A 21687-nucleotide genomic window follows, 5' to 3' on the forward strand; every position below is an offset into this window, starting at 1 on the left:
TCTTAATGTTTAATCAAGTTACTGTGCACTTAAAACGGTGTAATCCGGACGTCTGTCAGTTTAAGGATCGAAAAACACTGGAAGTCTCGCACGAAGACGAGCACAGATGATTACAAGCAGACAAAATTTCTCAAAGTTAATTTACAAAGTGGAGTTTTACACACAAGTTTACGTAAAATATCAGAGTTCAAAATGCAGCGGAAACTAATTAGAAGTTGAGTTTAGAAAAACAACGATTACTACGATGACGTGAGGACGTCACATCGAGCCCACCGATGTGAATCCTGGTTAGCTCCAGCCAGCAGCAGTTACCTGAAAACAGGGTGACAACAAACCCTGAGTATACTAATACTCAGCAAGGCTTACCCGACTTTGGGTATACTTAGCCCATTATCTAGACATGCCAGGCTTTTTGGCTCTGGAGTTCTTTTGCTGAAATGCTGCTAGGAGTGAATCCTTACTTTCAATATTTTAGCTCCATTTAGTACAGCGAGTATTAACTAACTTCGCCTAAACATCTAGAGCACACATGGTGGAGCGGATTATTCTTCAGTAACTCACAAACCAATCTTTTCCATTCCTCTTTCATTCCACTTTCTTACTACGATGTGACAAAGAGATCAAGGCTCTCATAACCGCGAGTCACGGCGAATCGATCCGATTTAACCTTGCAAGGTGGACCTAACTCACACGACACATGCAAGCCCTGCCGGGCCACGCGCGTCAACTGTTTCCACATTACCACGGCATCTGAACTACGCCTGCTAAAACCCAGGTGATGGGCCCCTCGCGGTGAACTCCCGGAGAACCCGGAGGTGGCATCCTATCCAACACCCGCCAACTCCCACGCCCAGCGTAGCATGGCGGAATTCAAATCACCGCTGTAAGGTGGTACACAGCTTACCGGTTTCGACTACCTCCTACTTCCGGTATGTGGTTAGTACTGTTCAATCCTCGATCAGCACTGCCAACAACGGAACGGTCCTCAATCGACACAGGCGGAGGTCCACTTTCCAAACATTCCATATCCATAATCCAATTCCTCTCCGCCCGGTCTCCATTTTTCTTTCCTCACAGATTCATTCTCAAACCACTTTTCCATAAGCAACCAGGACCTATAGCTCGCGAGTGACAGGAATCACTCGACTTCTACCGAGCCCTAATTAAGCATTGCAATACTAACGACCTGCACACTAGTGGAGTAACTGAGGAAACCTAGGGATCATGCATCTACGGTTCCAATCAACTCCTAGAACGTAAATGCACAATAATTATATAAATAAACATTGAATACTGAAGTTAAGGGTTATGCTCCGGGGCTTGCCTGGGATTAACACTGAATTAGTTAGTGTTGGTTAGATGACACTCGCTTGACGAGCACCTGCCTTCGGTCGTGCACATCGGGATCCATCCATCCATCTTCTGGATATGTCAACCAAACATCATCTTCGGGTTCGGCTCCGACTTTATCCTTTAGCTCCACGCGTCGTACATCTAGCGTACCTATATGATATGCAACGATGCAAATGCATGAACGTAAAGAAAACAACACACGAGGCATTTAAAAGGCATACAAGATAAACCGAGTCACACCACACCGATTTAAGCACCAAAAGGTGTTTAATTAGATACTACTCAATTCTTCCATAGAAAGATAGCAAGGAACATCAAGTATGGTAAGCAAAGCACGAGATAGCAACTAAAGACTTTATTTAGCTAACAAGCCAACATAAGCAAGTTTTATAAAAACCACCAACATACTAGCTCTAAATGATTTCACAAGGTTAGCACATGAACAAAACAAGTTGCCGCAATTATCTATGCAGGAAGACATTTCTTAGCAATAACAAAAGAAAAACTATATCTAGGAACCATATAAATGTAAAAACTTGTCATGCAGCAAGAACCTGATAGCACAACTTAATTAGCATGACAAGATACTGATAAAGAGTGTAAAAACAAATTACCAACATTTATTTCTAACATAAAGCATTTATTTTAGCCTAAACAAGACAAGCTGAACAAAAATAGATTTACACACATGTGCATAGGTTTTGGACATGAAATTTTTACAATGAACTAAACATGCAAAGAGTAAGCTATTGCATAAATTTCATAATTTTTCAACTTCCAAAACTGCATATATTAAATAAACAAGCTAAAACAAGCATTATTCATGATTAAATCAAAATATCACAGAAACATTAAACAACCAGCAGCTTAAATATTTTTCCTAAGTTATACATGTCAAAAAAAAGCTATCCCAACTGGTTTTACCTTTTTACCATTTTTCTACTATTTACTATGCATTTTCAAAGCTTGCAACCACTTAAACTAACATTTAAACTAGAGCAAAAACTATTTAGAAACTTAAGATCAACCTGCAAGGAAAGTTGTAGATCTTAGAACAAGGAATCCAACAAATTTTAGTTTGCATTTTTTTGATTTTTCTATGATTTACTACGATTTTTCAAAGTTTCAGCCAATGCATTACAAAGGAACCCTTCGCAGCACTATTTATATGAGTCATAGACTTCGCAGAAAACCCCTTGGACTTACTCTAATTGCTGCACGAGGTCCCTGGTCGCCATTACAGTGAGCTCGTGCTCACTGAGCTCCCTGGGGATGGCACTCCCGGCCTCCATTCTTGAAGCTAAAGGCATGGGGAGAGAGAGGAGAGTCAGGGGGTTCCTTTTTGGTGACTCCAAGCACGGGAGAAGGGGTGGAATAGGGTCAGCCCCAAACAGCCATTGCTGCCACCTCGGGAGCTCGTGAGGAGCTCTGTTCCGGTGGGGAAAAGGAAGGGCGCGAGTTGGGGCTGGTATAGGAGGGTATGGGGGTGCTTACCAAGGCCTCGAATCCGGCGGGGAATGGCCGGAGGAAGGAGCTTGATGTTGGGGGCGGAGCAGCAGCTCTAGCGGCCCGCAGATGGCCGATTCCGGTCGGGGTAGAGCACGGCCGGACCTGCTGCTGCGCGGTGGAGGTGGAGGATGAGGTTGGGGAGGCACCCGCGGAAAGAACTGGAGGGGGGGCGCGACCGGGGATGGCCGGCACAGCAGTAGCTCTGCTCGGCTCTCGTCTGCGCGAGGAGGAGACGACGTCGTGGACGACTTGAACACGGAACATGCTGGCCGGCTCGGGAGACTTCGGAAAGAAATATCTGGACCCATAAACTGTACCCGATTAGCACTAATGATCAAGTTAAACTCCCAATTAATCCTAATTAAGGTAAATAACACACGGGGTGTTACAGATACATACTCGGTTGACTGGCTTGTTGTTGGCTTACAATGTTGACTGCTTAAATGCTGCGTTGATTGGCTTGCTGCAGCAAGAGATGGAGCATCAAGAGATGGGGTGCAAGGGATATCAAGTCCCGCTGAAATTTCTGGATGGCAGCACTCAGCGATCGACACATCTCTAAGTTCAGTGTATGTAATGGTCATGCGCACTTTCTTACTATCAACATGTTTGCTAAACATTGCAAGCAATTCCTGATCTGTTCTCACTTCTGAATATTTTTTGACATCATCATAATAAAAGACATGCACTATTTTCTGGTATCCATGAGGGAATTGATCCACAATTTCTCGTACAAAGTCTTTGAAATTGCATAGATCAGAGTCCACGACTTTGCTGAATCTATAGCATGGAATATCCTTCCTACATTTTTTAGGATTTGCTTTGAGATGGATAGCAGAAAACTGGTCTTAGGGTCCATCCTGTTAATGAAGGACCATCAAAACTAATCGTTTCTGGTTTCAATTCAGACAATTAGGGGATGAAATTAGATAACAAAGTAAAGAACTCACCCTTCAGGAAGCCAATCAGAGTGGTTTCCTTGTGTTCCCATCGTGGTTGGTCAGTGCATATGCCTGCGCGAGGGGGGCGCACGCGCCGCTCGCTCCCGTCACCCAGCGCCCGCGAGGCACGCGCCCGCCCCGCTCGTGCCCGCACGAGGAGGCCCGCGCGATGGGGCACACGGGTCCGCGCGAGGGAGGAACGGCGCGCCCGCCCCGCTCCCGCAGCCGGCCGCTGCAGATGCCGCCCAGTGCTTGCGCCAGCGCGAGGGGGCACGCGGGGCCCGGCGAGGGAGGGAACTGCGCGCCGCAGGGACCGCGCGAGGGAGGCGCGTCTGCTTCCCCTCCGGCACCGGCGCGCCCTCGCCCAGCAAGAGCTAGGGTTCGGCGGCAGGGGGATCCAAGCGGGATTGGCGTCGGGGATGGGAGGGGGTGGGCTCTCGGGGGATAAGGCAACGGAGTGGTATTTTGGTCTTTTCGTCATAAGCTTTAACGGATCTGTTATTGAGAGTTAACAGTAATCGCATGGAGGGGATGAAAAATTATAAACGATGGCATAGAAGGAATGTGCTAATTTTCAATGGCACATAAAAAATCACCTAAATTTTACAATGGCATAAAGGGAATTTACTCGGAAAAGAAAGGGGACGGGGGGCACAAAAGTCAGCAACGGGCAAGGCATCTACACTACACTGGGCCCCTCCCCTGTGCTACTCGTACTAGCTATATTTTTTAACGTCAAGATCGGCAGCATCCAGCGTCGGCCAGGGCAGGCGGCGCCGACATTCCCTGCTGGGCTTGTCTCTCCTGCTCTGCCTCCTCCCCTGTCTTCGCTTCACAATGATCTGGGCTTCTTGCAGTTGCAGCTGTAAGAGTGAGACTCTGAGGCTGTGACACTGAGGACATATTTAGTTTCTAAAATTTTTTGCCAAAAATTTTTGGACCACCCTTTGGACACATGGATGAAATATTAAATGTAGTTGAAATGAAAACTAATTGTATAGTTTGGATGTACAAAGAGAAGAATCTTTTGAGCCTAATTAGTATATGATAAGTGCTATAGTAACCCACTTTTACTAATGACTCATTAATTAGTCTTAAAAGATTGTCTCGCGATTTCCAGTCAAGTTATGAAATTAGTTTTTTAATTAGTACCCGAAATCTCTTCTGACATCCGGTCAAATGTCCAATGAAACATTAGGGTAAAAAATTTTACCAACTAAACACGGACCGAGAAAAAGAAAAAGAAAAGTGATCCCTCCCTAGTCCCTACAGACCTGCTCTCTCATCATGTGGCGTCATGATCCATGTCGAAGGATGGGCTTGCAGTTGGTCATTGGCCATGGATTGCCGCCCTCTCTAGTCTGCAACCATGCCAGTGTGTCGGACTGTGGGTCGATCAGTAACTCTTCAGGGAAAATCACGACTCCTGGATCAACGGGAGGGCTTGGCTTGGCTAACCCGTGAAACACTGAAAGCGACCCGAAACGTTGTGGCTGGCTGGTCGGGCTGTTTTGCAGCCACATGTTTCATGTTTGCAGGACGGATCTGCAGAACGGCTGCTATCCACCTATTCGGCTCTTCCTCCCTTGAACAACAGTGTGGTCGCCGGATGAATCCCCCAGTCAAAGCAGTGCGCCAGGGACGAGATGAGCCCATGGACTATTGATTGGTCATTCCATTCCATGGCGCTATGGGCTTGTCTCGCATGACCCGTCCAAATCATCCAGCTTAGCACGCAGCAGCAGTAGCTCTGACAATCTAGAAGACGGCCCTGATTGGGAGCGGGGTTTTGGAAGCCTGAATCGTCCTAGGTTCTGGAAGCTGTCCACATGAAGGTCACTGACCGTTCTTCTTAGGCGGCGTAGAAACTGCAAGCTCGGCCTCGGCGGCGCATGGATTCAGGAGTCAGGGCACATACAACCTTGCCCAGGGTTTGGACGAATCGTTACACTGTCCCTTTTTTAGTTTTTTTTTTCAAAAAAACGAGGTTCACAAACCATTTGACCTCGCCATGGTACGGCGCGTTCTTGCAGTTGCAGATTTTTTTTTTTTTGGAGCACATCTTGCAGTTGCAGATGGACGAGACGCTCTCGTCAGGCTACCTTTTGAACTGGGCCGATCAACGCGTCAAAAAGTTCGAAGCACAAGGGATTTTACAGAAGCCAACAACAACACAAAAAGGAATTTACGGAAGCCCACATGAGTCGCGGAACCGGGCCGTTGGGGGAGAAGCGGCCCACGTTCTGGCTTCCGCTGGGCCTCCCGTGCGCTGCGGCTCCGCGGGTGCGCGGGTGGAGAGGCAGTGCAATAGACTTCGACGTTTAGTACCACATCGCCTAACTAGCAGCGCCAGGACCAACTTATATACGTGGACCTCCCAAGCTACAACGTCTCTTCGGAGACATCCGATAAAATTGGAACGATACAGAGAAGATTAGCATGGCCCCTGCGCAAGGATGACACGCACAAATCGAGAAATGGTCCAAATTTTTTTGAGATTTTGCGCGCTGGTCCCTGGCCGATCGCAGATATGCCCCTGGAGATTACTTCGGGGTCCCTGATGATTCGCGCTAGCCCCCGGCGTTCGCTTTTTCGATCTCAGATATGCCCCTGGAGATTGCTGTAATTTTAGTCGCCGGTCCCTTGCTGCAAATTTTTGGCTCGCGGATATGCCCTTGGAGATTACTTTCGAGCACCTGATGTTTCCGGCCTGTTGCAGTAAGATCCATTTTGTGTCCTCTCCGAGCAAGTATGATATTGCAAATAAAATCTTTTTTTTAGATTCTCTCCGAGCAAATCTTGCATCCTATTGTTTCGAGAAAAAAAATCTTGCAGCATCACCGTCGGTATGGTATTGCAAACAAATCCTTTCTGCTACCTTTCTCTTGCAAGAAAGGCACCACATCTTCATGGATGTACTTCCTTTGCCATAATTTTTCTTACGCAAAATACCACGTGGTCCGTGAACTTAGCGTTATAGTCCGCATAAAGTTTGACCATTCTGAAGGCTAATTTTTTTAATACTCAGAAACAATGCATTTTCGAAGCTTTGTATTCTGAAGGGAACAGTACATTATGATTTATTTTACATCGATTTTACCCGGTTTTCTCTTGAGCATTTGTGTACGTGATCAGCAGTGGACAACCATGAGCATAATTTCTCTTCAGGAACATTATAAGAGCCCAACACTGATATACTTCGCGCTGAACAACAATATCGCCGGCAATTAACCGGAGATCATCCACGGTCTGGCTCAATGCCATCACCATCACTGACAAAAGTGACCAGGGCTGGAACGTGACGTCAGCACCCCTGCTGCCAACAGATCCCACGAAACGTGCCTGATTTCGCGCGACACGGTTCAGCGAATCTAGACACGGCGAGCTCTTAGCTGAGCTGTGGCGTGCTAATCTTCCGCTGGGCGCACTAACCACCCTGCATTTCGGTTAACCCCGGGGAGTAAAAAGCGCGAGCTGTCACGCGGATCCCCGGGCCCGCATGTCGGCCTCTGCAATCCTGGATGATATATGCACGCCACTGTCACGGAGCCACGCCCACCAAACAACTCCCGCTCCCCACTCCCCCCCTTCCTCGCCAATGGCCGCCGCTGCCGCCGCCCCCACAGCCGCCGCCCGCCTCATCCTCCTGTCCACTCCGCCCGCGAACCCTAGCATCTCCGCCTCGGCCCAGGCCCAGGCCCTCAGCGCCCCGTCCCCACGCCTCGCGCCCTCCCGCCGCATGGCCGGGGGCCCGCCGGCGGCGATCGCGGGCGCCTCCGGCGGCTCCGAGCGGGACCTGAGCGCGTCGGCGTTGTCCATGGAGTCCCAGGAGTCCGTATTCGCCTCGGATTCCGGTGCGTTTCTGGGGCCGCCGCGATTGGGCTGGCCGTCTTTGCGGGAAATGGGGATTTGTGGGTGATGGGCTGATGATGTTGCGTGTTGGCGGTGTAGGTTTGGAGGCGAAGGAGCCGAGCGTGGCGACGATCCTGACGAGTTTCGAGAACTCTTTCGACATGTACGGGGCGCTCAGCACGCCTCTGTACCAAACGGCCACCTTTAAGCAGGTAATCTGGAATTTTTGATGTACATGGCCACAATGGGGAACTAAAGGCATCAATGTTTCGTCAAGTACAATGGGATTGCTTGTGGGAAGTACATTGTTTGTTTCGTCCTACTTCTGATGTGTTCTTGTAGAGGGCAGCAACTGTAATCGTGTGATATTTTAGGATTTTAGTTTGGATTTTTATTGGATGGAACACGGAATGAATATTCAGGTAAACGTGGCAGTAACAAGCTGGGTGCAATATGCTTGAAAATTTTCATGTTTAAGACATAAACTCTGTTGTTGTAGTAGATGGTTGAAGATTGCTATGAGCATAGCCATTTCCGCGTCCAAATGTTTCATTCAAAATTGTAGTGCACTTGACATTCGATTAAGGTTTAGCTACCTGTAATGTTTAAATGAAGATCTCTTTTCCCTAAAACATTATTATGTTGACAGGCTTGATTACCATTAGGTGTAATTTGGCAAAATTTGCATGTTACTGTGTTTTTACATAGATGCAATTATATGGAGCCTTCACTCTTCATTGCTTTCTATTATGCCGGTATTTTAGTGTGCAGTTAGTGATCGTGGCCAACTGTGTGTCAGTATTTGCTGTCCAGTTTGAAAAATTGTCATACATTATACACCCTACAGACCTTAGGGGTTAGGATGGTCCATGATTTTCTCTTTTATTTGTTCAGTCCCTACTCCCTAGTGCACTGTTGTGCCTAACTGTTCAAAGTTATTTTCCAGCCTTCAGCAACAGATTATGGAACTTATGATTATACTAGGAGTGGTAACCCTACTCGTGATGTTCTCCAGAGGTTAGTGCAAATGCTTTGTGTAAATAAATAAATAAATTATTTAGTGGTACTGATGAAATTTAATCCATTTTCAGCCTTATGGCTAAGCTTGAGAAGGCAGATCAAGCGTTCTGCTTCACCAGTGGAATGGCAGCACTAGCTGCAGTAACGCACCTCATTCAGTCCAGTAAGCACTCAGCATTCCTTTCTGCATCCCTTTCTCATACATGGCATTGTGTCCTGTATATATTTACAAATTAACAGAATAACAGCTAAGACTTATGATTTCAGGACAAGAAATTGTTGCTGGAGAGGACATATATGGTGGATCTGATCGTCTGCTTTCGCAAGTTGTGCCAAGACATGGAATAGTTGTAAAGTTAGTGTGATATTCACTATCTTTATGAAAATGATGTATTTGTCCTTTTGCTGTTGACTTACATATGGTATATATATTTCTTTACAGGCGAGTGGACACAACCAAAATTAGTGATGTGGCCTCTGCAATTGGTCCCTTGACTAAACTAGTTTGGCTTGAAAGTCCCACCAATCCTCGTCAACAGATTACTGACATAAAGGTAAGCCTCTTGATCTATGGATGCATTCACTAGAACGTATTAAGATTTTGATTTGTCTAGAAGTTTTCTCTTAAGAAAAAACTGTTATTCCATCCACTATTTTGCTTGCTTGACAGAAAATATCGGAAATAGCTCATTCACGTGGTGCTCTTGTTTTGGTAGACAACAGTATCATGTCTCCAGTGCTCTGCCGCCCTATAGAACTTGGAGCAGGTATGGATAATAGGTTTACTTAACTAGAAGCCGCACCATTCTATATTATGTAATCTCAAAGTTCACTGCCGTCTATTGATCCATTCTGTAGATATTGTCATGCACTCAGCTACCAAATTTATAGCTGGACATAGTGATCTTATGGCTGGAATTCTTGCAGTAAAGGGCGAAAGGTGTGTTCTCTGTTTCTCCCTTGCTCCTAATGATTGTACTCTATGCTGTCCAGTACTAACGACCCCCTTGTTTAGTCACATGTTACTGTCTCCTTGTAAACACTAATTCTGACTACCATTCCTCTTATTGGATGGACTCAATCTATGTCAGTCTACTACAGTGCGACATGAATATTTTGTGATACATCATTGATGTTGTGAAATATAATGGACTGTCCCTAATTTTTTTTTAAATTTGACGCAGCTATAAACACTCTTCCAATTTCATATTCAGTTGGGATGGTTTTTGAATTGCTCACATAATACTTATTTTGATTGCTGACAGCTTGGCTAAAGAAATTGCATTTCTGCAAAATGCTGAAGGATCTGGTTTGGCGCCTTTTGACTGCTGGCTTTGCTTGAGGGGAATCAAAACCATGGCCTTGCGGGTGGAGAAACAACAGGTGAAACTTTGCTGTGACTCATATGTATCACATATATATATGTTGATCTGTTGTTGACATCGATTCGGTCCATTTCTTTGTCTCAAATCTCTGTCATCATTTCATCTCGTGAAGATACTGATGACTGATTTGTCGTTGGTAGGCTAATGCCCAGAAGATTGCTTTATTCCTAGCATCTCACCCAAGGGTCAAGCAAGTGAACTATGCCGGGCTTCCTGACCATCCTGGGGGGTCTTTACACTATTCTCAGGTACCTTTTTTTCTCAAATTTTTTACGCTGCCTCCCATCAATTAGCTTGCTTTGCTTGACAGAAATCGGACCTCCACGCCTGTCCTTAATATCCGTTCTTATTGCACTACCTTCTTGCTCATGTCAGGCAAAGGGAGCGGGCTCTGTTCTCAGTTTCCTCACCGGCTCACTGGCGCTCTCAAAGCACGTTGTCGAGACTACCAAGTACTTCAATGTGACAGTCAGCTTCGGTGAGCATCCAAACGAGCCCGGTCCTTTCAACGATGCCTTAACTTCACCACCTGCCGGCTGAAACTCTTTAGCTGACCGCGTTTTCGTCGCCTTGTTGGTTCCCAAATGCAGGGAGCGTGAAGTCGCTCATCAGCCTGCCGTGCTTCATGTCGCACGCGGCCATCCCCGCCGCCGTCCGCGAGCAGCGCGGTCTGACTGACGACCTCGTCCGGATCTCCGTTGGCATCGAGGACGTCAACGACCTCGTGGCCGACCTCGACCGTGCGCTCAGAACCGGCCCGGCGTAGAGGGCTGCAGGAACCCCGCTGCTTCCTGAATCCTGAACCGCGGTTTACAGAAATGATAGTGGTAGAAGCATTAGGTGTGGTATGTCTTGGCATTTCATTGGTGCACTGATTGAGTGAGGAATAATAATAATGGAAATGTTTGTTGATAGCAATTGGTGTCTGGGCCTTAGGTACATCGCGAACTGGAATCAGGCTATGTCCTAGCGGTTGGGCCATTTTAGCTATGGCCTAAACGTGAAACGCACCCTTAAAAAGAAAAGAAAAATGTGAAACGCTCAACAGGCCCCCACCTCTCTCGCCGCCCCTCTGGTGGTGCCGGCGGCAGCCGGTGACAGTGGCGAGCCGCCAAGCCCTTCCGAGAAAGACCCAAACCCTCGCTCCACCCTTTTGCGAATTGCCATGACTCCGCATCTGATCTCTCTTTTCTTGGCTTCGTCTCCTGCGACCTGCGAACAGCAGCTCGTCATTCCTTGTTTCATCTCGGTGGCATGGTGAGTACGCACTCCTCTCCTCCTTCACGAACCGAGGCTATGATCGTAGCATTACCTTTGGTTTTTGTAGCCGGATCCTTTGACTGGTTTTAGTGGAGGGTTTCATAAGAGCTTCATAAGCATTAAATTATATGCACATCATTAAATTCGCTGACATGACATAGTAATTATAAGAAGATAATAGGAGTTTCATTCGCATGGACACTCATCCGTCAACTCGGTTATTACTAGGTTATCAATTTTGGTAACTATCATGAAACTATGCACTGAGACTAGACTTAGTCTCTTTGATTGTTGCCATGTTAGGAGACGGCAGGAAACAATATATACAGACAACGGGCAATTTGCGGAATCAGCATGTCATCATTATTCTAAAGGTGGTTATTGAAAGATTCACACACTTCATATGTTTGTGGAAATAACATGTGCATATTTGCACGAAAAAACAGATCAGACTGAAATTAGGAGCATATTGCACGAACTTCTCCACCATATGCATCAAGGCGATCGAAGGAGAAGTCTTTTACAGGACCTTTGGCATTGGTGAAGTGCTTAAGATCTGCCTTTGCGGTTACCCTAGCCTTGATCTTACATCTGGCTTGGTAAGGGTTCGATGCAAAGAGGGACTCTCATTCCTAGCAATATGGCTTCTATCCATGCGATGCTTTGTGGACCTGAAGTGATGGATAGTCGCGCCGAGTGGCGTCCGCGAAAAGCCCCGGGCTTCGCAGATCTTGAGGCAAAAATTTAGCCCATCTGGCCCATCAAAGCTCGCCCACCCCGCCAGCCCAATCCCACCTCTGGCCCGTACTAAAGACTGGCCCATCTGTCCGGCGACCAAAACCATCCACCCACCAAGGCACCCACACACTTCGGCGGCGTGCGCGAGGCGATCGGATCGGAGCACACCATCCCGACGAGGCGACGAGGAGGAAGGCCGGCCGGCGACCCGGGGGAAGAAGGATGGGGAAGACTCCGGTGCGGATGAAGGCGGTGGTGTACGCGCTGTCGCCGTTCCAGCAGAAGGTGATGCCGGGGCTGTGGAAGGACATCACCACCAAGATCCACCACAAGGTCACCGAGAACTGGATCTCCGCCACGCTCCTCCTCGGCCCCGTCGTCAGCACCTACCAGTAAGCCGCCCCGCTCCCCCACCCCCTCGGCGCTCGCTCGCTAGACTGCGTTTGCTCCAGATCGGATCGGGTCGTGCGCCGCTCCAGTTGGCTGGGATATCCGGTTAGGGTTTGCTCGCGTGTTAGTTTCGTGTTGCGTGGGAGGATGCAGATGATTGTTTGCGATAGTGGACTGATTCCTCTGTTGTGTGATTTTGGTCGTTCCGTCGAGGCGATGAGAGACGGTGGTCGAATTGGGAATCTGTGATTTGTGTCATTTTGGTGTCTGCAATGCATTAGCTTGATGAATAAAGCCACTGTGTTGGTTGTGGAAATTTGAACTGGAATACCGAATACCTAGAAACAGATCGCGCGATATTTATGTTTCACTATGGTTTTCGATCATATTTGGTCTGGTAGGTCTTGATGCGAGGTAAGAATTTGTGCAGATGAAACATGGCCATGTCTCTTCTACTATATGCTATTTAATTGATATATGCTTCAATTAAATATTAGATGAAATGACACCACATTTAACTGATGTACGTACACTGGAAAGATTAGATGAAATGTGTCGGGTACCATGATTAGGGGCACCCTAACCAAGGGACTAAATCACCCTTAAAACGCAAAACACATGCCAGGCAATCGGGCCCGCGAAGGCCTACAGCCTCCCTCCGATCTGAAGAAAAGGAAATGACTCAAAGAAGCCCAATCCACGGCCCAAGAACACAGTGCGGCCCATCCGAACCCGCTCGAATCCGCGGGGCGAACTCCGCCTCGCTCGAGGGCTCCCCGTCGGGACCCTCGACAGCACCCCGCGTCTCCGCCTCGCTCGAGGGTAGCGAGCCTACCCTCGAGCAAACGGATTGACTCCGCCTCGCTCGAGGCCACCCCTCGACGGAAAGGACAAAACGGCCATCCGTCCACCCGCCCGCCGTATGGAGGTATTAAACGCGAACCATTCCGTCGCAGCACCCTGAGCAGACGGCGTCAGGCTCCCACTCCGCACAGTGGCTGCGACCAGGGTCTTATCCACTAACTCTGGTCACTGCACAGCCATCCCCGGCGCTATGGCACCACTGTTGGAACCTGCGACGCACTGTGCGAACGTGCGCGGCGCTCCTCCCTCCACTGTGCTGCCAACTCCTCGTACTTTCCATGTACTTTCCCCTCCGCAGGAACCCTCGAACGGCATGGGCACGACCCTCGGGTGCGGTCCGGACCTTGACCAAATCAAGACCCCCGCCTGCAGGACCCTCGGAACGCCGCCACGTCAAGTGTAGGGGACGGTACCCTCTACAGGAGCCACCATTCCGCCTGCTGGAGCTGCCAGGACGCCGGCGCGATCTCCGCAAGGCCAAGGATGACACCCAGGACGACTGCACGCCCGACGCCTCACTCTCCAGTGCGGCACAGTGTACTTTCTACAGTATTCTGCCACTGCACGCCCCCGATTCGGGGAAGACGACGACTTCTCCCTCCCTCCTGTACATGTACACCGCCCTTCCTTGTGTCTATAAAAGGGGAGGCGGTCTCTGTCTTCTCCATCTGGGCTGTTCTCCACACTTAGCACAACTCACAAGAGCACACACGCTCTCCTGAGCCCCGATATTGGCACTCGCCTCAATCAACTTCTCCTCTAGCAGAGACTTGGGAGTTTCTCTCCCTCTCTCGCCTTGCTTGTACCCCCTACTACAGGCACCTCCGGTGCAAGATAATACAGTGCCCTCGCACACCCCCTTGCTGGACGTACGGCCCCGCGGCCGGATCCAGGATAAACCGTGCGTTCCTGTGTTGCCTCTTGCATCAACCATCCAGGAATCAAGATCACGCAGCACTTCACTAGTTGGTGCCGGACCGCCGGGTCAGGACACCAACAAAATGACACCACATTTAATTGATTACTGTTACCAAGCTAGATGTGTAGGGGTGTCACATAGTGTAGGGGTGAGGATTGTTTTATCATATAGCTAAGTTCAAACTAGTTAAATCTTAAGTATGGTGATCTAGTTAATCTAATATCTTTTCTGGACAGAACTTTCAAATATTTTAATTTAAAGCAAGATGTTAGATGGCAGTACAGATTTCAAGTTCGGCAAGTAATAGGCCTATTCAGCCTCTGATTTGTAATAGCTTGAAAGCTACTAACTAGTGTAGCGTCTCCTATTCCTATACTGGTGATCATACAAATCTAATGTCCTTGTGAGCCTGAACTATTGACTTAGTTATAAGTATTCTTATTAAATCACATAATTTCCACGTTCCTGGGAAACAAAGCCACTTTTATATGGAAGCCATGATTTCTCAGATTGAGTTTTATCCTTTGTGTTCATATGAGTCTTGACCTTTTTTGGTTTAAGTAGCGCTAGGCAGGCTATTATGAAGGTTTTTCCAAGTGATGAGAGCTAGGGCAAACGGTTGACACAATTCAGTTTAATTTAAGAACCAGTGTCAATATGCTTTAGTAACTCTCAACAGTCTCCTAGCAAGTAGTCAAGTGCCATGTGTTTGGGCGCAAATTTGGATCGAGAAACCTCTTTGTGTGCTTTGGATTCTAGACATTTTGTTTTCGTAGCACCAAAGTTCCCTTAATCATCTCAAACTGGGAAATGCTATAGCATTGATCCTTATTAGCATAAATCTCAAGCCTGTTCTGAAGGCAATGCTTCTGTAGACTTTATTTTCGTGAACACTGTAATGCTAAAACTTCTCATATAATCATATTCATTTTGTGAATTAGCTATAACATTTGTGCTACTTAGCATAAATCTCACACTAATTCAGTAATTCTGAAGGTGGCTGCAAAATCCCCTTCAAATTCAGTAGCATGAACTTGGAATTAGTATTGCGACTATGCAGATCTTTGAGGACATGTGGTTTGAGCAATTAAAGTTTCCGTTTATAATAGGAAACCTAGTACATTCCGAACAACTCTTGATTACTGGGTTGCAGTTCACATAATTGGCATTCTTGATTGCTGAATCCTGATTCATTTTGATGTGCAGATATGCGATGTGGTACAAGGAGCAGGAGAAGCTATCCCACAGATACTAAATGAGAGGTCGTCCAAGTTGACTGCCACAGCAGCTGGATTTTTCATGATGGATTATATATCCTTCAAGGATGATTAACATTTGTTGGATGAATTTTGGTTGTACTCCTTTTCACCTTCCCATGCAGATAAGACATCTGTGCCTTGCAAACTTGTTGAGGCTTGCTCCATTTGGTGGCATCTTCTGTCCCTGAAGTTGTTAAATAAATCAAATTAACTGCCTGCTTCGTTTTATTTTCCCTTTTTAGCGATTGGTAACTGCCTCACTGGGTTTATCAGTTGGTTCACTTGCACTTGTTTGTTTTTGAGTTGATGTGATCTGTTGATCAATGCCACCAGCCATTGGACCATTGGCCCCTCTCCTTGCGTTCTGGTTGACAATTTTCCCGGTGTGATGATAATATTTCTGTTGGACATGGCCTCAAATGGGGACTGTCGTGTTGAACCCATCTGTGGTGTTAAACCAAATTTTGAGTTTGTTTTTTCATGTTCATGTCACCACACAGCTACTTCTTGAGTCTCAACTGTTGCGGGAGATGTAGTAGTGTTGGTCTGTTGGGAACCATGATTTTTCTTCATAGTTCGCACTGGAGACGGCAGCCGGTGAGGACGGCGTAGATTGCAACGCTAATAACCAACAAGGGGGTGGGATGCAGCCGAGGATCGACCAGATACTGTCCCCCCCCCCCCCCCCCCCCTCTTCCTTCAGCTTCAGCCATTGATTAAGCTTTTGTTTCCGTGAATTGGGATTCTGCCTTTTGGTCTATATTCTCTAAAATCATATGTAGCTCGTCACGTTAAAGCTGCTCCGACGCTTTTGCCTCTTGGCCTGCATGCTTTGCTTGTAGAAACTGGCCTTACAGCACAGCAGCAACCATAGTCTTATAATTCTGGCTTGGTGTCATGTGAATTTTAGAATGACAGAATATTCAAAACAATGAAATGATCTCTTCTGCAGCATCAACTGCTGTTATTATTAGATTGTTCCGAAACTGCAAGCAGTAGTTGTTCAGAACAAAGGGGAACACTCCGAGGCTCCCCAGCAATTTGGAGAAGAGCCAAAGAATTGCTAGAAGAGCAAAAGGCAGTCGGCTAAAAAAAAAGGTGTCATGTAAGAGAAGAAAGTTGAGATTGGAAAAGGTGCTGACATTCCTTCAAAAAAAAGGTGCTGACATATACACAGCCTGAGCATTTGCCTAACTACCAATTCTGGGACGTTAAAAGCCAGGAAAATGATTATGCCCTCATCATCCTCCTGCTCTTTTTCTTGTTTTTGGACTTGGTGTTGCTCTTGCTCTTGTAATCTGGGGCCTTGTATTGGGGCACATCACGGAGCCCTAAGCTTTTCAACACTAGGCAGTACGAATCCCAGTCGGTTCTCCGCAAGTACTTGAGATATTTCTTCCTCCTTTGGACCATCTCTTGCAGTCCCTTTCTAGAATGCTTGTCCTGCGCCACATTGAAGTCACATAGTACTTTCACCATCAGTTATGTCCAACAAAAACATCACCAGCTATGAAGGTATGCCACTAAAAGTATAGAGATATGTTTGTAAACGTACCTTCTTATGTAGAGTAGCTGACAAATGTTTGATTTTTGTTGTGAGTTGTGCTACTGCAAAACATTGATCAGATGAGGCTCAGTTGCAACATAATCCTGTTTAACGAGGAATGTTTTACACAACTAGAAGTAGAACATGGGCAGATGTACATTTTATATACATCAAAGCTAGTCTGAAGCATCAGAGAGAATTGGGCGTTCATATTTACATAATCATTATACTGAAGGTTGTTTATCCAACAGCAAAAGAAAGGTCCATTTCTGTAGTAAATACTTCCAAAAGCCAGGTCATGTGTTGAACCAGTTGATATTTATATTGTGACTAAACAAAACAAAAACCACATGCATATGCAATGGTGTGGATATAGTGTCATGTGCTCCCAGGAACACAAAATCCTTGCTAATCATAATAACTCAAAGTTCCTAAAAAATCATCCAATGTCACTTGCTCCTAAAGACCTACCAAATAATTTAACTTAATAACCACATTTGCCAACCAAAAGCAGGACCACGAAGAGTTCATATTTTGTAGATGACGGGTAGCTGGGATCCGGAAACAAAAGATTTTCAAATTTTGGTGAATGCAAGCAGCCAGGGTGCAGATACAGAAGCTATGAAGTGTTAGGTAGCTCGATGGGAGAAAAAAAACAAATTTAGATGGAGTCTAGGGCTTCCTAGTCAACTAAGCTCACACTACTCGTGTGTGTGGTGCTACTAATTACACATTCAAAACAGATGAAGGTCTGTAGGGTTTTACAGTAACTAGGGGAAAAACAATACTTTGGGACTTCACTTAATTAACACAAACAACTAAATACAAGGAACAACAAAAAGAAAAGTACCATACAGGTCAGGTCAAAACAGAGGGAGAAATAGTTTAGATGATTAATTGAATATCATCATTTCTAATCTGCTGCCAATTAAGTACCTCCTTATTCACAACAAAATAGTAAGTGGCAAACCACTAACCACACTGCTGTCTGACAAAAATGCACAGAGCTTGAAGTTTGTTGGAAAAACAACCAAAATTATCAAAAAATCAAAATGCTTATGACCATTTGTTGGGGACCACGATTAGGGGCACCCTAATCGGGGTACTAAAATCACCCTAAAAACGCAAACGCATATTAGGCAACTGAGCCCACGAAGGCCTACGGCCTCCTTCCAATCTGGAAGAAAGGAAAGGACTCAAAGAAGCCCAGCACGCGGCCCATCCGCACCCCCTCGGACCCGCGGGGTGATCTCCGTCTCGCTCGAGGGCTCCCATCGAGACTCTCGACCGCGCCCCGCGTCTCCGCCTCGCTCGAAGGTAGCGAGCCTACCCTCGGGGAGGCGAATCGTCTCCACCTCGCTCGAGGGTAGCGAACCTACCCTCGAGCGGGGCGAATCGTCTCCGTCTCGCTCGAGGCCACCCCTCGACGAAAAGGACAAACATCCCTTCCGCTCACCCGCCCGTCGTACGGAGGCATTAAATGCCAACCACTCCTCCAAAGCGCCCAGGTCAGATGGCGTCAGGCCGCCATTCCCCACAGTGGCTGTGACCGGAGTCCCGTCCGCCAACTCCGGTCACTGCTCCGCCATCCCGGACGCTGTGGCAACACTGTGGGAATCTGCGACACAGTACGAGACGTGCTCGGCACAGCTCCTGTTACTATTCTGCCAACTCCTGCTGTCCGGACTCCACCTCACCACACCAACAGCCCCGGACCCGTCCCCTGCTCGGGAAGGAATCCGGAGTCGCCACGTGTCCCCCAAGGAGGGATGCTCAGCACTAGCAGCCGGAGGCCCGGACCTCCCCCCTCGAGGGGTCCGGGACCTCCACGTGACTCCCGGACCCCCTTAGCGCATGCGCTAGCACTCCACGCAGGGGGGGCGGGACCACCACGTGCCCCACTACCGCTGGCGCACATATATATGCAGGACCCTGGCCTGCAGGGCCCACGGAACGCCGCCACGCCACACTTGGAAGACGGTACACCCTACAACGACGACCACGCCGCCTGCTGGGGCTGTCAGGACGCCGGCGTGATCTCCGCAAGGCCGAGGATGATGCAGGACAACTGCCACGCCCGACGCCATGCCCCACAGTGTACTTCCCACAGTGCTCGACCACTGCACCCCCGCGATTCGGGGAAAAGACGACGACTTCCACGATCCCCTGCGCATGTACACCGTCCCTCCTTGTGTCTATAAAAGGAGGAGGCGGGCTTCCTTTAAGGGGGTCGCGATCGGACCCATTCGATAGTACGCAACACTCAGCACCACTGAGCCTCCGATATTGGAACACGCCTCAATCAACTCCTTCTCTAGCAGAGACTTAGGAGTTTCCCTCCCTCTCTCGCCTCGCCTGTACCCCTACTACAGGCACCTCCGGTGCAAGATAATACAGTGCCCTCGCACACCCCCTTGCTGGACGTACGGCTCCGCGGCCGGAACCAGGATAAACCCGTGCGTTACTGTGTTGCCTCTTGCATCAACATCTGGGACGAGGAAACACGCAGCAACATTACTAGTTGGGTCCGGACCGCCGGGTCAGGACACCGACACCATTACACGAATAAATCAAATCACTCAGATTTCATAATGCTCCCTCCAGTTCCAAATGTAGGCCGTTTTAGGATTCTATTTGGTCAAACTTTTTTAACTTCGTCGTTCAATATATGAAAATTACATAGATTGGCAACACAAGGTTGATGTTACTAGATTCATCATGAAAAATACTTTCATAGTGCATAATTTTCTGTTTTTAAAATAGCATAGTTTTACAATAATTTGCGAGTAAATGTACCATATTCGAGACCGTATTGATGTCCTAAACAACCTAAATTTGGAACCAAGAGGAGTACCTTTCAATTCACAAAATCAAGCCTTACAAAGCTTTGCATATAGTTGAAGCATGTTACTCTGCCCCCCAACTAGCTAGCAATAAACTGTTGTGATTTCTAGACTTCGAATGCAAGGCAATGTATGTTATGTACTAAAATCAGTAGCATATAGATCTATGGTCATGAATGGTCAAGAGGTTACCTTGAACTCTTGCAGAACCACAATCATTCTCTGACATTTTGAACTTGTCCCTTACCCTCTTCAGCTCCAGCTTCATCTTCTCAGCCGATGACAAGTGGTCAGGATGGAAATACTGCAGAGAGCAACTGAAAAAAATCAGTAAATCACATCCCCTAAACAGAAAAAAACAAATGGAGCAGCGTCCACCAAATATTTGCCACTCCAAGCTCACCCTCTCCATCAGCTCCTCTTGTGGCTTGCCCTGCACCGTCTGCCCGCCAAAGCCCATCAAAGCTGACATACTCGGCACTGCCACCACCAATTGAACGCACCCGCGGCATTGGCAGAAACCACAAAAAAATTGACCACTGATCAGTTCAATCAACTAGCATAATTAAACACGAAAATGATCAGAGCAGCTGCACAATCCATCATCATTACCACCGCCAGCCTTCTTCTGATCCTTGGTTTGGAGCGCGTGCGCCTCAAGTGCTTCCCGCAGCACTCCGATGCCCATGCCGGCCATCAGCGCTCTCTCCCTCTCCTCCCTCTCCACCTCCCGCAGCCTCCCGAGGCGCGAGCTCAGCTCCTCCAGCGAGAACCACTCCCTCCCGTCCTTCCCCGCCCCCGCGGGCCGCAGGTCCCCGAGCCGCTTGCCGAGGTCGCCGTAGCTGTACTGCCGCAGGAGCTCCGGTTTCTCTCCCAGATCCCTCCCGAACGCAGCCTCCGCCCCCGCCGGCCTCCGCCGCTGCGGAGGGAGGGAGGGCTTCCAGTCGAGTTTCCTGGCGCCAGGGACGGGGAGGCCCGCCGCCGCGGAGCCCGGCCTTTTGAGGCTATCCCGGAGCTGGCCGAAGTCCAAGGGAGTCGGGGAGGGCCGGTTGTTGGGAGCGAGGGGCGAGGAGGGCGCGCTGGCGAAGACGTCGAGGAAGGAGGGGCCCGGAGAGGACGAGGAGGGGGAATGCGCGGTGGAGGTGGAGGGATGGGACTTGGCGAAGTGGCGGAGCTTGCGGCGGAGGTCGTCGATGGGGGGCGCGGAGGCGGTGGAGGTGGAGCGGAGGCGATCGCGGACGTCGGCGAAGGGGAAGCGCGGGGGCGGATCGGCGGAGGCCGGTTCGGATGGGGGAGGTGGGAAGGGCGAGGAGGAGGAGAAGTGGCGCGGGAGCAGGGGGTCGCGGCGGATGCGGGCGCGGAGGAGCGCCATGGCCGGGGCGGGGGAAGGGGAATGGCCGGCGGCGGGTGGTTTAGGAGGAGGGTTTTGAAGAGGGACCCGTCACCCGTGGACTCGTGCCAGGTGCTCGTTTTGGACCAGCACCGTGGCTGTGTGTGCAGCTTGCCTCAAAGTGGGCCGTGGTTTCGTTTAATTTTTTTTTCCGAAACGCGGTGAACACGTCCAGCTCGTTCCTGACAAAGGCTTCTTTGCGTGTAAACGGAAAAAAACCGTAAACGCATTAAAGTGAAATGGTATCTTACTAATTTGAAGTATTAAATGAAGTCTATTTACAAAACTTTTTGTATAGATGGGCTGTAAATCGCGAGACGATTCTAATGAGCCTACTTAATCCATGATTTGCAACAGTGATGCTACAGTAACCATCCGCTAATTATTGATTAAACATGGATTAATTAGCATCATTAGA

The 21687-nt window shown here is 48.2% G+C and overlaps 3 protein-coding genes, 1 long non-coding RNA gene and 1 other non-coding gene across 5 annotated transcripts; 3 read left to right on the forward strand and 2 right to left on the reverse strand.

The window, feature by feature from the left end:
* Nucleotides 1-1250: 1250 nt before the first annotated feature.
* Nucleotides 1251-3124, reverse strand: LOC120671461. The gene is made up of 3 exons (XR_005673654.1): nucleotides 2848-3124; nucleotides 2560-2653; nucleotides 1251-1503 (listed from the first exon to the last, which is right to left on the reverse strand). It is a non-coding gene; the product is annotated as an uncharacterized LOC120671461 (long non-coding RNA).
* A 3068-nt stretch (nucleotides 3125-6192) lies between these two features.
* LOC120671683 lies at nucleotides 6193-6295 on the forward strand. The gene has a single exon (XR_005673782.1). It is a non-coding gene; the product is annotated as a U6 spliceosomal RNA (small nuclear RNA).
* A 1066-nt stretch (nucleotides 6296-7361) lies between these two features.
* On the forward strand, nucleotides 7362-10978 carry LOC120670605 (cystathionine beta-lyase, chloroplastic-like). Its single transcript, XM_039950749.1, has 12 exons — nucleotides 7362-7657; nucleotides 7755-7867; nucleotides 8602-8672; nucleotides 8747-8838; nucleotides 8943-9030; nucleotides 9118-9229; nucleotides 9346-9442; nucleotides 9534-9615; nucleotides 9941-10058; nucleotides 10201-10308; nucleotides 10436-10538; nucleotides 10651-10978. The coding sequence occupies exons 1-12, from the start codon at nucleotides 7402-7404 to the stop codon at nucleotides 10824-10826; spliced, it is 1416 nt and encodes a 471-aa protein (XP_039806683.1). The 5' UTR covers nucleotides 7362-7401; the 3' UTR covers nucleotides 10827-10978.
* A 1171-nt stretch (nucleotides 10979-12149) lies between these two features.
* LOC120670346 (cytochrome b-c1 complex subunit 8-like) lies at nucleotides 12150-15757 on the forward strand. Its single transcript, XM_039950428.1, has 2 exons — nucleotides 12150-12450; nucleotides 15438-15757. The coding sequence occupies exons 1-2, from the start codon at nucleotides 12281-12283 to the stop codon at nucleotides 15484-15486; spliced, it is 219 nt and encodes a 72-aa protein (XP_039806362.1). The 5' UTR covers nucleotides 12150-12280; the 3' UTR covers nucleotides 15487-15757.
* Nucleotides 15758-16417: 660 nt separating this feature from the next.
* Nucleotides 16418-21330, reverse strand: LOC120670882. Its single transcript, XM_039951062.1, has 5 exons — nucleotides 20492-21330; nucleotides 20283-20359; nucleotides 20072-20183; nucleotides 17046-17098; nucleotides 16418-16933 (listed from the first exon to the last, which is right to left on the reverse strand). The coding sequence occupies exons 1-5, from the start codon at nucleotides 21249-21251 to the stop codon at nucleotides 16721-16723; spliced, it is 1215 nt and encodes a 404-aa protein (XP_039806996.1). The 5' UTR covers nucleotides 21252-21330; the 3' UTR covers nucleotides 16418-16720.
* Nucleotides 21331-21687: the final 357 nt, after the last annotated feature.

This window comes from Panicum virgatum, chromosome 4N, assembly GCF_016808335.1.
Source record: "Panicum virgatum strain AP13 chromosome 4N, P.virgatum_v5, whole genome shotgun sequence".
NCBI classification, from domain to species: Eukaryota; Viridiplantae; Streptophyta; class Magnoliopsida; order Poales; family Poaceae; genus Panicum; species Panicum virgatum.